Genomic DNA, 13,338 nt, shown 5'->3' on the forward strand with positions numbered 1-13,338 from the left:
GTAGACACTGAAAGGAAGATAGGATCTTGGCAAACCTTGATTTGTTTATCGGAAGGTAGAAACTTTGTTCAAAATTTGTGTACTGTTCTGATTCTCTGCTGTTTTAGGTGGGAGCTCAGTTTATCTGCTGTATTGTAAAATTCGATGCGGTGAAATTTTATATGACGATTTTTCGGCATCGATTTTACTGAGATCACAAACCATGAGGAAAAAGAAAAAATTGTAAATTACAATATTTTAAAGAAGTGCTGATTGTAAACTTCTAAAACTAGCTAGCAAAAAAAGAATGATAGAGAAATTGTTCATAAATTATAAAAAAAAAATATTGTAACGGTTAAAATTGTGCAGTATGTTGGTTGTAACAGAATGCTAAAAGTAATTCTTTAAGTTAAGGAGATTAGACTGGATTATGTTGGCGACTTAAAAGTAAACAAAAGTATTGAAGGTTGTTCAGATGTAGAGATTGTTGCTGCCAACTCTGAAGGTCGAAACAACAGTGACGTAAGTTATCTACAGAAGATTTGAGGGGTCTCCGACACTAAAAACAGGGAGCTTCTGAATCATATAAAAGGGGCTGCTTCAGGCTGGCTGTTCAGAAGTTTAGGTTGGAGGCTGTTCTAGGAGTTCAAGGAGTTTGTTCATCTTGCTGAAGTAGAAAGCCCAGGAGAAAAAGGTCATTCTACTGAGATGTATTTCCAATAGCGGAAAGTGCCACTTCCGATGATGAGCTATGCTGCAGGTCTTGGACGAGGACTAACCCAGAATGACTGCCAAAAGCCATTCAGCGAAGGCTAGGATATAGGACTGAGGAAAGCTATCAGCAGAACCACCAAAAGTCACCCAGACTGGTAGGACTGTATATTTGTTTCTACGAATTTCTGAGTAGATTTTAATATGTTAACGCTGAGGTTGTGAACAAGAATTGTATGTCTGCTGAATGTAGCTTTGTTAAAATTAGTTGTTTAAGTCGCTGTAGGAAGTAATTGAGGCTGAAACTTAGCTGATATATTTATTGAAAAGAATGTTAGCCAGTGATATTGATTGTAACAGCCAGAAATTGTCTAGAGTTGGTAAAGCAAGTTTTTCTTAGCATTGTGAATTGCAGGTCTATATTGTAAGGTTACGACTTTAAGTTTAAAGCAGGAATTAGAGGGAATTTGTTTAATATTGTATTATGCTTAAAGTAAAAGAAACATGTTTTGTTTATTTAAAAACTATTGCCTGATTTTTGATCAATGCACTGTCTCACAAAAATAACTAAACTTGTGTGCTTAAATTAGAGAAATTGGCACTACTGGCTATTTAAGGTATTATTTTAGAAAATTATCTATTCTATAAGTGTTATAACTATTCTTCCTGTGCCATAACATTGATTCAGGATGGCGCAGTCGAAAAAAACAAATTTTCCCTTAATTATATTGTGTGGGAAATAGTTAACACTGGATCTGTTAATTGCCTATTCTAGAGGTCTTTTCACTAACAGTGCTAACACGTGTAGGTAGTATAAAAGATTACAAGCGGGGATTAAATTAATCGGCTTAAGATAGAAAAGGGTAAAGAGAACTTAACAGAAAGATTTAAACGGCACAGTTCGACAAATCATAATTAATAACATCATAATTATTAAAAATTGCACAAATCATAAATTTTACAGTAGCTTTGATGTAGGGTAAAGACATGTATATATAGTCTGGGTGAGGTTTGTTGTCCTTGTTAAGCATTTTGTTAGAATGATGTAAGTAGAGTTTGTTGTTCCAGTTGCAGTGCTCTTCCTGACGAAATTTTCTTTGTTGAAAGTTATGAAATCTCCAAGTTTCTGGCCAGGATGGTGTGTGTGTGTGTGGACTTAAAGTAGATTGAACACGTGCAGACCCATCTGCTTGCTTTGTAACAAAAGTGTCCAAGAAGGCTAGAGCTCCTTCTTTTACTCTTCCACAATAAAATAATTTGAGGATGGATATTGTTGAGGAAATGTAAAAAGTTAGAGCCTGTGGGTCATGCAGCCAAATGGCAAAGACATCGTCTACCAATGAGCATCTTATTACTTGACTTCTTAAGGCTGACTAACATTCTGAAGTTATCACCACTTTACTCAGCCTGGATGTTGATGGTAACTTGAAAACCTTATTCTAAATTCAGCATCATCTTATACAACATTCCAAGAAAGGATCATTCTCCATACTAACTTTAGTGCGTAAGTTAGACAAGACTAAACACTCTTGAAAGAAACTGTTGATAAGGAAGGCACTGGGAATGGCATTCTGTATACTGAACTTCTTTTTTTTTCATCCAGAAGAACAAGATCAAAATCCTTTATTAGGATGCTGCCTCCTGATTGATTTATATTATTGTCTGTACTCATGGTAGTAATCTTAAATTTCTCAGAAGAGGCATGATCAGGGCTCGACAAATTATGCAAAATTCAACTCACCACAAAAAATAAGAAATGTACTCTCCTGAGGTCTTGTTTTTAATGGTATTTCCAAATAAGTCATTAGGAGTTCCATAAAGTGATTATGAATGCAGTATTTTTTTTGGTGAACATTTCCTTTGTTTGAGAACCATTCTAAGCAGTTAATAAAAAAAAAAACATTGATGTTTTATAAAATAGAATTTATTATATTAATTTTTGAATGGCACTTTATATTATGCGTATTCTTCTGTGTTTTCTTCAATTAAAAAAAAAAATTGTGTAGAAAGTTAAGTTTTGTTAAATAAGAAGTATTTCAGTTTTGTCCAGTCCACAGCTGTTATCTAGCTGGTAAAATCTACTTGACATGCAGTGAGTATGCAAGCATACTAGTCGAGCTCTGACCATGATCATCTGGATTGTCAACTGGAAAGTAGGGAGATAGGATGTAATGCATGTGGACAGAGAATCCAGTGTCCGAACATAAAATTGTCCACTAAGAATTCTGATAGTGTGCAGTATTTTTGCTACTCCGCACTCCTTCCTGGTAATCGTTCATTTTTTTATCTCTGATAAAATGATTACCAGCCTAAAATATCAAGACTATTTTTGGTGAACGTGATGGAGACATCTGCCTCTGATTGATCCAATGCTCCACAAAGATAATGACACATTAAAAAATAAAAGCAAAAGTACAGAGAACAATAATTCTTTTGAAGAATCGGTAGCAGTTGTAAAAACCAATGGAAATCCAATAACCTACTGATACAGGAAAACATTGCTTAATGCGATTAATTACTCCATCAATTAGTGCTCGGCAAAATCGCATCATAAAAATATTGAGAGCTTTTGCCGGAATATACCCTGTACAAAGATTTTTTTTTTTTTTTTTTTTTTTAAATCCTCAATCCAGAGTGATAGAAGACGCTACATCTCAATCATTAAGTGGGTTCAATTTCGAGTGATCTGCCTGCTTAAAGAAATAGTAGCAACTTTTCCTTGTTCTTTGTATTCTTTGCTCTTATACTAGCATCACTTTCATGACTCTTAATGACTTCCAGCTTTTCTTCTCACTGCAGATTGGCAACGAAAAATTTTGCGTAATGTAAAAAAATTGCTTTAGCTGATTAATCACTCACTTAAAGCAGGAAATAGTATCATTTCTCTCAATCGTGCTAACTGATTATCATGGATATCAAATTCGCATTAAGCGAGGTTTTCCTGTACTCATGAATTGGGAATTTTTTAGTGCCATCAAAACACTGAGGACCTACTGTTCATTGCTCACAACCCATCTAAGGGAAAGATTGAGCATTCCTCTTCAAGAACACTGTCACTGTTTGCTAAAAATATGTTAACGATCTTAATTGGAATACAGCTAAGGTGATGAATTTCTCCATAATATATGTCAAGAACAAGCTAAGGATGGTCTCAGTTTTCTACCTCTTGTGGTTAAAATTAAACATGCTGTCAAGTATATGAAATCTAACCAAGTCACTGTTTCTGACAGCATCCCCGTGAGATTTTAAGGGAGAAAAGTGAGATATTATTGTCCCTCGTTCATTCCATTGCCGTACTGATTTTGAAATCAGTGGTTATGCTTGCTAACCTTATGGGCGCTGTGATTATAACCATCTTAAAAAGGGGGGGGGGGGCTGAGACTGAGAATTACTATATATATTGCTGAGGAGATATTTGCTTGTATTCTTGTCAGTTAGCATGCAGTCAATTCAAAACCGCTTATTCAGAGCTTTCTCAGTTGAGAAACTCTGAATAAGCGGTCTACAATTTATTGCTGTTTTGATACTGCTGCATTTCAACATATTAGCAAGTGTGATTGGCAGTTGACACTCAAACAATCCATATATAGTGAACCGTAACTTTTTATTGCTTTTGTTGCTTCATCTCATTGATGGTAAACTTCCTCCTAAAGTCAAAATAACATACAAATTGTGTGGGGTGGGGAGGACTTTTAACCATTAACAGATTTCAATCCAAAGAAAGACCTCATCATTTGTAGAATACCAGTATGCTCATCACAGTATTGTTTTTATCTCATTTGTTTCCCAAATCACTGTTGGAGGGTGCTTAAGGGTCAAAGCTATATAACTGAGAGGAGACCTCTGCATAGCCTTTAAAGGAATGCGGAGAACTGATCAGGGCTTCTGACTTAATGTCCAATCCTCACCTTCTCGTGGTGCACCCTGTTAGGTAGTATCTACCTGGATACTGAATGAACAAGGATGGGCTGGCAATTTGAGATTTAGCCGGCCAAATTGTATTCTTATTGGCTTCAACCAAAATAAAAAATGATGGTACAACATGACAGAATTTCATGCCGGCTGGTATGGTACCCAGTTAAACAAGGCCCCTGTTGTTTCTGCCAGGGAACCAGGGCAAAGTGAAAAGTCAGCTACTGGAACAAATCAAAAACCCACCCCAACTCAACATCAGCACAGTTCAAGTTCGGTACTTTCAACATAAGCAGCCTGAATGGCAAAGAAATGGAGCTAGTTGAGGAATTCGATAAGTACCAGATCGACATATTAGTGGTAACTGAAACAAAAACGCAAGAACTAATAAGATCTTTCTGAGCAATAAATACAAAATTACAGAAAAATATATACAAAATATACAGAAAACAAAATATACAGAAAAATATACAGTGATGTTTTCTCACTGGTGCAGAACACTACTCTGTACAGAAGATTTGAAATTGAAAGTGATCACCATTTAGTCTTGAGCAGGATAAAATTGAATTTCATGTTGAAAAGAATAACATGTAAGAAAGTTTTAAAGCAAATAAAAGTTGAGCAGCTCTCAGATGTGAACTGTAGACTAAAATACATAAGCATGATTGAAGAAATAATGTATGAGTTAGAGAACAGGAACCAAACCTTGGAGATTCAGTGGCAAGCTCTGAAAAAAACATTGATTGATTCAGCCAGAGAGGCATAAGGTGAGGTTGTGTGTAAGGATAGAAAAATCAGAACTCCATGATGGACACAGGAAGTTAAAGAGGCAGTGAAAGAAAAGAAGAAAGCATATCAAAAGTTCCTGGCAAATAAGTCAGCTTGTGCTCCTAGAGAATACAGAGACAAATGTAAGAATGCTAAACATGGTGTAAAACTACCTAAACAAAAGTCATGGAAGGACTTTGGTAAGAACATAGAAAATAAATATCAAGAAGGTCTCAAGATATTCTGGAGGTTGTTGAAGAAGCTCAGGAATGGAGGAAACACTGCTGTAAAAGGAATTAGAGATGATAGAGGTGACATGAAAACAGGAGGAAAAGCCTTGAAGTATGGAGTAATTACTTCAAAAAATTACTAAATGAAACAAACAGTGATGACAGGACAGTGGTAAAAATACACTGACCAGGCATGCACTCAGGAATACATATCTATACTTGAAGTAGTAAAGGCCATCAAAAGCCTGAAATGTGGAACGGCACCAGAAATGCTTAAGTATGGAGGTATAAAAGTCTTACAGCAGCTGCACTGCATAGTTCAGAAGGCCTGGACAGAAGAATGAATTTCAGATGATTGGAATAGAGCTCTTATAGTACCCATATATAAAAAGGGGAATGAAACTGAATGTGAGAATTACAGATGTATTTCTCTACTGAACGCTCCTGGTAAGATATGCAAGTATACTCGAGAAATGTTGGGAAGGATTGTGGAAGAGAAGCTTCGTGAAGAACAAGCTGGATTCAGGTCAAATAGAGGCTGTCAGGATCAGATTTTCACTTTACTACAGATAGTTGGGAAATCATGGGAATACAATGAAGATCTGTATTTAAGTTTTGTAGACCTGGATAAGGCATATGAAAAGGTGCCAAGAGAGAAGCTGTTTGAAATGCTACAGTTATATGGTGTCAATGGGGCATTATATCAAGCAGTACTTAGTCTTTATTTGAGTTGTAAGTGAGCAGTTAGAATTGAAGGAAGTACCTCAAGATGATTTGATATTAAATCTAGTGTCATACAAAGAAGTACACTACCCCATCTGTTATTCGTTATCTATATGGGTCACATCAAGGAATGTGGTATTAAACCTGATATCAAAATTGGAGATGTTAATCTCAGCTCTTTGTTTTATGTGGATGATGTTATACTTCTAAATAAATCCGATACAAGTCTGCAAGATTCCCTTACTAAATTGAATAGCTTTTGTAATAAATTTGGTATGAAAATCAGCAATAACAAGACAAAGAGAATGAAAATAGGTAGAAACATTGAAAATATCAATTGCTTCATCAACGAATAACCTATAGAACAAGTAAAACATTTTAGCTACTACTTAGGCTCGATTTTTAGTGAAGATGGTAAATTAAATATGGAAATAGACAACAGAATCAACAAAACTGGTATGGTAGGAAGTCAACTGAATAAATGTATATGGAATAAGAGAGAAATTAACCAAAACACTAAATTAGTTGTAACAAGACAGTATTCAAGCCAGTTTTAACTTATGGATCTGAGAGCAGGGTCAGAAGTAAAACACTTGACCCAAGACTAGAGATTGCAGATATGAGAGTCCTGAGAAAGATTAGGGGCATGATCATATGGCATCAATTGGCAATATCATATTAAAAATGATTAGGTAAGGACTTGACATTGTCAGCATCTAGGAATGCATTAGCAGATCTAATCTGAGGTGGCATTTCATTAGGTGGCACCAGGTGATTCTGTGCATTTTCCTCTTCAGGTGGGTTGAATAACTGGAAATTTTAAACCACTTTCCCCTGTCATTACAGTCACCCCTCAACAAATACTGATATTGAAGAGGGAATCTAATTTATCATTTGAAATGTGAAAGGTGCAGCTCTTTGGCATTTGAGGAAAAGTTTGATTTGGATGTCCATTTGCCATTGGTTTATGAGGCTGTTGTCAATCCAGTCCTGCTTGTATGGTTGTGAAATTGCACAACGTATTGATGTCATCTGAAAAACTGGACATATACTGTCAATGGGGCAGATATGCTTGCAAAACAGATCCCCTCCCCATCAGAACTGAAGGGGGACAAAAGAAGATCCTTTAGAGATGACCTCAGAGCAAATATGAAGAAGTTTAACATGGACACCAACAACCAGCCAGCTCTGTCTCCTGATTAGTGAAGATGGAGATAAGCAGTGTTCACACAGCTTCATTTCTTTTGGAATTGCAACCAATGAGTCTCTCCTTCATGACTTATTTTTAACAGTATTAACAACACCAAAGTTTTATCAAAACATGTTTTTGATAAAACAATTTGTTGTTGTTGTTAATGCCGTTAAAAATAAGTCATGAATAACTGTCAACACCTAAGCTTTTCTGTTAGATTAAATATGAGTCTCTAGACACATAGACTGACATGAAAGGAGTGAGAAAAGATCGTTAGGTCACATAAGGAAATATTTTTTGATCATTAGTTTCTGAAATTTTCTGAAAACACTTCACAGTTACAGAAGGTTGTGCAGATGATAATGTCCTGATCCATCATCACTGGACTCACCAGCAGATCAAATTGGAAAACACCATACATTTGACTGATTTCTGGATGATGGATGGTACAGATAATACAAACTGTTGCGCCACTACGAAATTCATTGCGAATTTTGTAGAGGCAGTATTATTCTGGACTTTTGCATAGTTTTATCCATCATGTCACAAAGTATGATTTACTCAGAGTAAATATGATTTACTCCTTAAGTGCTTAAGTATTCTGGATAGTACTAAGAGAAGAACCTGCTCAAAGTAGCAAAAACTTTCCTTCCACTCTCTTCTGTTCTGAGCCTTCTCTTTCAAGGTTTTGTACCTGGCTCCATTCAGCATGTCATCTAGCATTGTTTTCCTTATTCTTCCTCTGAGTCTTTTTCCATCTATTTTTCCTTTGATGGCATCTCCAATGATTCCATTTCCTCTCAGAATATGTCCGATCCAGTTTCCCTTTCTTCTTCTCTTTTTAAGACCTCTTCATTAGTTATTTTATCTGTCCATTTGATTTTTTCCATCCTTCTCCAAATCCACATCTCAAAACTTTCCAAAATCTTAATTTCTTCTTTCGTCAATGTCCAAGTTTCAGCTGCATAGAGGGCAACACTCCACACATAACATTTTATTAGTATTTTCTTTAGGTTTCTGTCAATTTTACTTCTGAATAAATTCCATTTTCTATTAAAGGCATCTCTTCCAATCGCTATTCTTGCTTTTATGTCACTTTTATATCTTCCATCACTGCTAATCACACTTTCTAGATATCTAAATGTCTTTACTTGATTCGGTTTTTTCCCATTTATTCTGATAATCATATTTGCCTCTTTCTTTGCTAATTTCATTGCCTTTGTTTTTCTTTTGTTGATTTTCATTCTATAATTGATACAGGATTCCAGTAATCTGTTCAACAGATGTTGTAGTCCTGTTTCAGTATTTGATAATAATGTATTTGATACACAGATGCCTTATCATCTGTGTATCGTATTGCAAATATCTACCTCCAATCTTTATTCCTTCTTCTGAATTCTCCAGTGCTTCTTTTAACATTGCTTCAGAATACTCAGAGATATATACTCATAAATTAGTCTGGATATGTTATTGTGTCATATCACTAATGTTACCGATTGTTTTTATGTTACAAATAAATAAGAATGCGCAGAATTGCAGAAATTGACATAATTAACATTTTGATTCTTTATAGTGATTTATGTGCCGGGCTTATAGGAGGTCTTGGGGTCACACCTAGTGGAAATATTGGCAAAGATGGAGCTATCTTTGAATCAGTAAGATTCTTTTTAGTATGTTCAGTATTTAAATTGTGTATTATTTTAATATTATGAATGGTTTCTTTCATATAGGGAAAAGTTATAAAGTAGCATCTCATATTTCATATTAGTATGTTACTATGCAACTAGTTAGCATTTGGAATGGTAACCATCGAGTAACATCACAGTGATTCCTCTGCACACTGTTGTAATGATAACTGGAAAATGCCAGCATTTTGAATATATAAAAGAAGTCATCTAAGCAATTACGATTGGGAAAATGGCAACTCTGAGGTAATCCTGTTCTGGTGCTCTCCGGAAAGGATGTGAAATATGAGCAATTAACCATTGTCGCTGTCAGAAAACTTCATCTTTTTGATTCAAATTGTGACACATAAATTATTTTTTGAAAACTTGCCCAGTTTATATATGTGTTCCTCTATTATAATTAAGAATATCATATGATTGCTAAATTATTTAATGTGGGGATGCATAAAGTATCCAAGATAAGTTTTCTTTCTCTCTCACCCCCTCCCCCTCTCATTAAATGAGGTGTTTGGACACACACACACATTGCAATACCTGGTGGAATTTGTTGGAGTTGGAAGAACCCAGTTGATGCACAGTCCATTTTTATGGTTCTTCTTTGCATCTGGAAGATTTGAAAAATTTCTTTTATTGGCATCAGTTGAAATCTTCAAATATTATATTTTTCCCTGTGTTTACATGATACAGTGTTTGAGAATTTAGAACTGTTATATGCAGGAGGTGTAACAAGAACTTTCTATACCACTTGTACTTACACAAACATTCAACATTCTACTACTCATCATGTGTGACATGTAAAATGCTTGTGTTATTCATATGGTATTTTATTACAAAATAGGACTTCTTTATTAATCGATTGGTCTGTTCCTCTTTCCTGATAATTTCACTATCAGGAAAGAGAAACATTAAGTTTAATGGAATTATATTCATAATATAGGGTGATCAAAATTAAAGTATCCCTGTTTAAGGCCTTGTAGAGCACCATCCAGTGATCCAAATGCTGCGAAGCATTGCAGGAATACATTGTGCGAAGTGATATCTGAGAGGGGAAAAAAAAAGTAGTTCCAAAATTCACCAACAGGGGTGTTGTAAATACTAAATGCATGGAATTTGCATATCATGCAACTCAGGTGCAAGGAGGGTTTAAAAAGATGGACACAGGATTTTCCCATTCATTCTGGTTATTAATACCATCCACAGTGATGGCACTAACCTTGCCCCAATGTGCTTTTTTTTTCTCTTGTCCAAAGTTTTTTTTTCCTCTGCCTCTTCCAACCCTGCTACTGTTGTTTTGTGGAACAGTCTCCCCCCCTTATGTGTTTTCCAAGGAATATAATTTACAGGCTTCTAAATCAAATGTAAACAAGTTTCTCCTTTCCCAACTCATTACCCACACACACACACACACACACACACACACACACACACACACACACACACACACACACAGCACCCCATAGAGGTACCCTTAAGACCTGTTTATAATTTTTGTTCTTCCAATGGTAATAACTAGAATGGACAGCATAAGGAAAGGTCTGTGATATGTAAAGGAAAAACTTTTTTCTAATTAATGATTAGATTTTCAATAGAACTTTTAGGTTTGCCATAAAAAATGATTTCAACATTCAGGAAGTAAATAAATGCCTTTTTATGAAAAAAAAAAAAAAAGTAATCTTTTTTATTTATTTTTTAATTGCCATTGTATATACTGTGTTAAAGTTATTTAACCAGTAAATGTCATTTACTTCTTTTTGTGTAATGTGTTCAGATCTTGACATTGTGCATTGGTTTGATGTACTGTGTTGTGCTTTACTTCTGGTTAGATAGTATTAATTCCACATTAGGACATTCCCCCCCCCCCACACACACACACAAAAAAAAGGAAAAAAGTGGAATTTTTAATCAAAACTTACAGATAGATGTCAAGAGAAAGCAGTATATATTTAATAATCATTATGCATTAAACTGCAATTTTAATAAAACATCAACGAGCCACTGTTTTGATTTATTCCAATATGTTATCTATTGAAATGATATTTAGATTTTTATTAAATAGGTTCATGGTACCGCTCCAGACATAGCAGGACAAGATAAAGCCAATCCAACTGCTCTTCTCCTCAGTGCAATTATGATGTTACGCTACATGGAGCTTTCTCAGTACGCAGATAAAATTGAAAGTGCTTGTTATGCAACTATTCGAGAAGGAAAGGTATTTATTGGATTAATACAGAAGACTGCATTGAGTATTTTCTGTGTATATTATAATACAAAATAAGTGTTATATATCTGCCACCTATTTTAATTCCTGTGTTAAGCTCATTCAGTACTTCATGCATAGATGCTGAACAGGTGAGGAGAGTAGGCATTCTTGTGTAGCTCCTTACTGACCAGAAGCCAATCAGTTAATCCAACACCTGTCCTTACTGTTGCTTCTTGGTGTACAAGGTAGCTGTCAATCTGATAGCGTGTTGAGGAAAATCCAGTAATTTCAATACTTCACACAATTTCATATGTTGAACATAGTCAAAAGCTTTGGAGTAGTCTATGAAACACATTACCATAGGAAGTCTAAATTTCTTTGTTTTTCAATAATCTCTAAAGCGAAGAGTCTCATCTCTGGTACCTTTCCTTACCTAAAACCTGCTTGTTCCTCAGTTATCTCTACCTCAAATTTGGCCTCAGTCCTATTTAGAATGATCTTTAATAAAATATTATTTGCATAAGAAGAACACTAGTCTTATATTCAATACCTTGAACCTGAACAGTCTGGACTTGCAGAACATGCCATCATCACTAGACATTGAGTTCATTAGAAAAAGACAAGAGTCCTTCATATAAAGAAACATGTGAAACTTTACTTCACTCATCTAACTTAAACAGATCTGATGGTTTACGTCTATCCCCTTTATGGGAGATAGTACTTTATAATTCAGCTAATCTTTCCTAACTTTTTATTGTATATATAATTTTTTTTTTTAGGAAATTTATTGACCTTTTTAGTTATCTTACACTGGCTGCTACTTAGGTGGCACTTTTTGGAATTGTCACTTATTGTTTCATTTGAGTTATGAACTGAAGGTGCCTGTGACACAGGAGAAAATTATACTATTAAATAATCTTTTTACGTGAGTTTTTCCATTATTAATTTTGTATTTATATGTCTGCTCACAGTTTGCCATTATTAACATTCATTATAAATGGAGAGAATGTTGCGAGTGGGAACGTTGAATGTTGGATGCATGACTGGAAGGGGAAGAGAGGTGGCAGACATGAGGAAGAAAAAGTTGGACATTTCATGCATGCAGGAGACAAGGTGGAAGGGAGAAAAGGCGAAGGAACTAGGAGAAGGGTATAAATTGTTCTACTCTGGAGCAAATAAAGAGGGTAGAAATGGTGTCGGAATTGTGGTGTGTGGCAGAATGAAGGGTGAAGTACTGGAAGTGGGTAGGAGGAATGACAGGATCATGCGAATGAAACTGGTCATCTTATGTGTATATGCCCCACAAGTTGGCTGTACAGCAGAAGGGAAAGATAAATTCTGGAACGTGCTAGATGAAGAAATGAAGGAACTGGAAGAAAACGAGATGGTGATTGTTGGAGGAGACTTGAACGGACACATAGGGGAAACAGAATAGGCACTGTGAAAGGGTACATGGTGGCCATGGAGTGGAAATGATGAACCGGGAAGGAGAGAGGATTTTGGACTTTGCAGTAGCATTTGATCTGGCAATTGTGAACTCCTTCTGTAAGAAGGAAGAGCATTTGATAACATTTAGAAGTGGCAACAATAGTTCACAGATTGACTACATTTTTACTAGAAGAAAACATCTTAAGGCAGTAACAAATTGTTTTAGGGAGAAGGTGTTACAGAGGATTTCGGATCGATTAGAAAGTGTACAAGACTGGTGGAGATATAATTCAAAAGTAATTCTAAGCTGTGCAATTGAGGTGCTTGGTGAAACATCTGGAAAGATTAGAGAGCAGAAGGGGAGGGTTGGTGGTGGAATAATGATATACAAGAAGCAGTGACGGCTAAGAGGAAGGCAAAGCAGAAGTGGGATGAGTCAAGAGTGGAAGAGGAATACAGAGAGAAAAAGTGAGAAGCAATGAGAGTTGTTGCACAGTCTAAGGCCGTGGT

General features: G+C 35.6%; 1 protein-coding gene across 1 annotated transcript in view; it reads left to right on the forward strand.

Annotated features, from left to right (window-relative positions):
• Idh3a (isocitrate dehydrogenase [NAD] subunit alpha, mitochondrial) overlaps positions 1-13,338 on the forward strand; it is a 187,401-nt gene that overhangs the window by 152,761 nt on the left and 21,302 nt on the right. Inside the window, exons 8-9 of the mRNA XM_090403633.1 lie at positions 9,089-9,170; positions 11,257-11,409. Of these exons, the coding sequence (XP_090259759.1) occupies positions 9,089-9,170; positions 11,257-11,409 (235 nt within the window). The remainder of the gene's footprint in view (positions 1-9,088; positions 9,171-11,256; positions 11,410-13,338) is intronic.

Source organism: Typopeltis vanoorti, chromosome 14 (assembly GCF_054136105.1).
Source record: "Typopeltis vanoorti isolate ZY-2024b chromosome 14, IOZ_Tvanoo_1.0, whole genome shotgun sequence".
Lineage (NCBI taxonomy): Eukaryota > Metazoa > Arthropoda > Arachnida > Uropygi > Thelyphonidae > Typopeltis > Typopeltis vanoorti.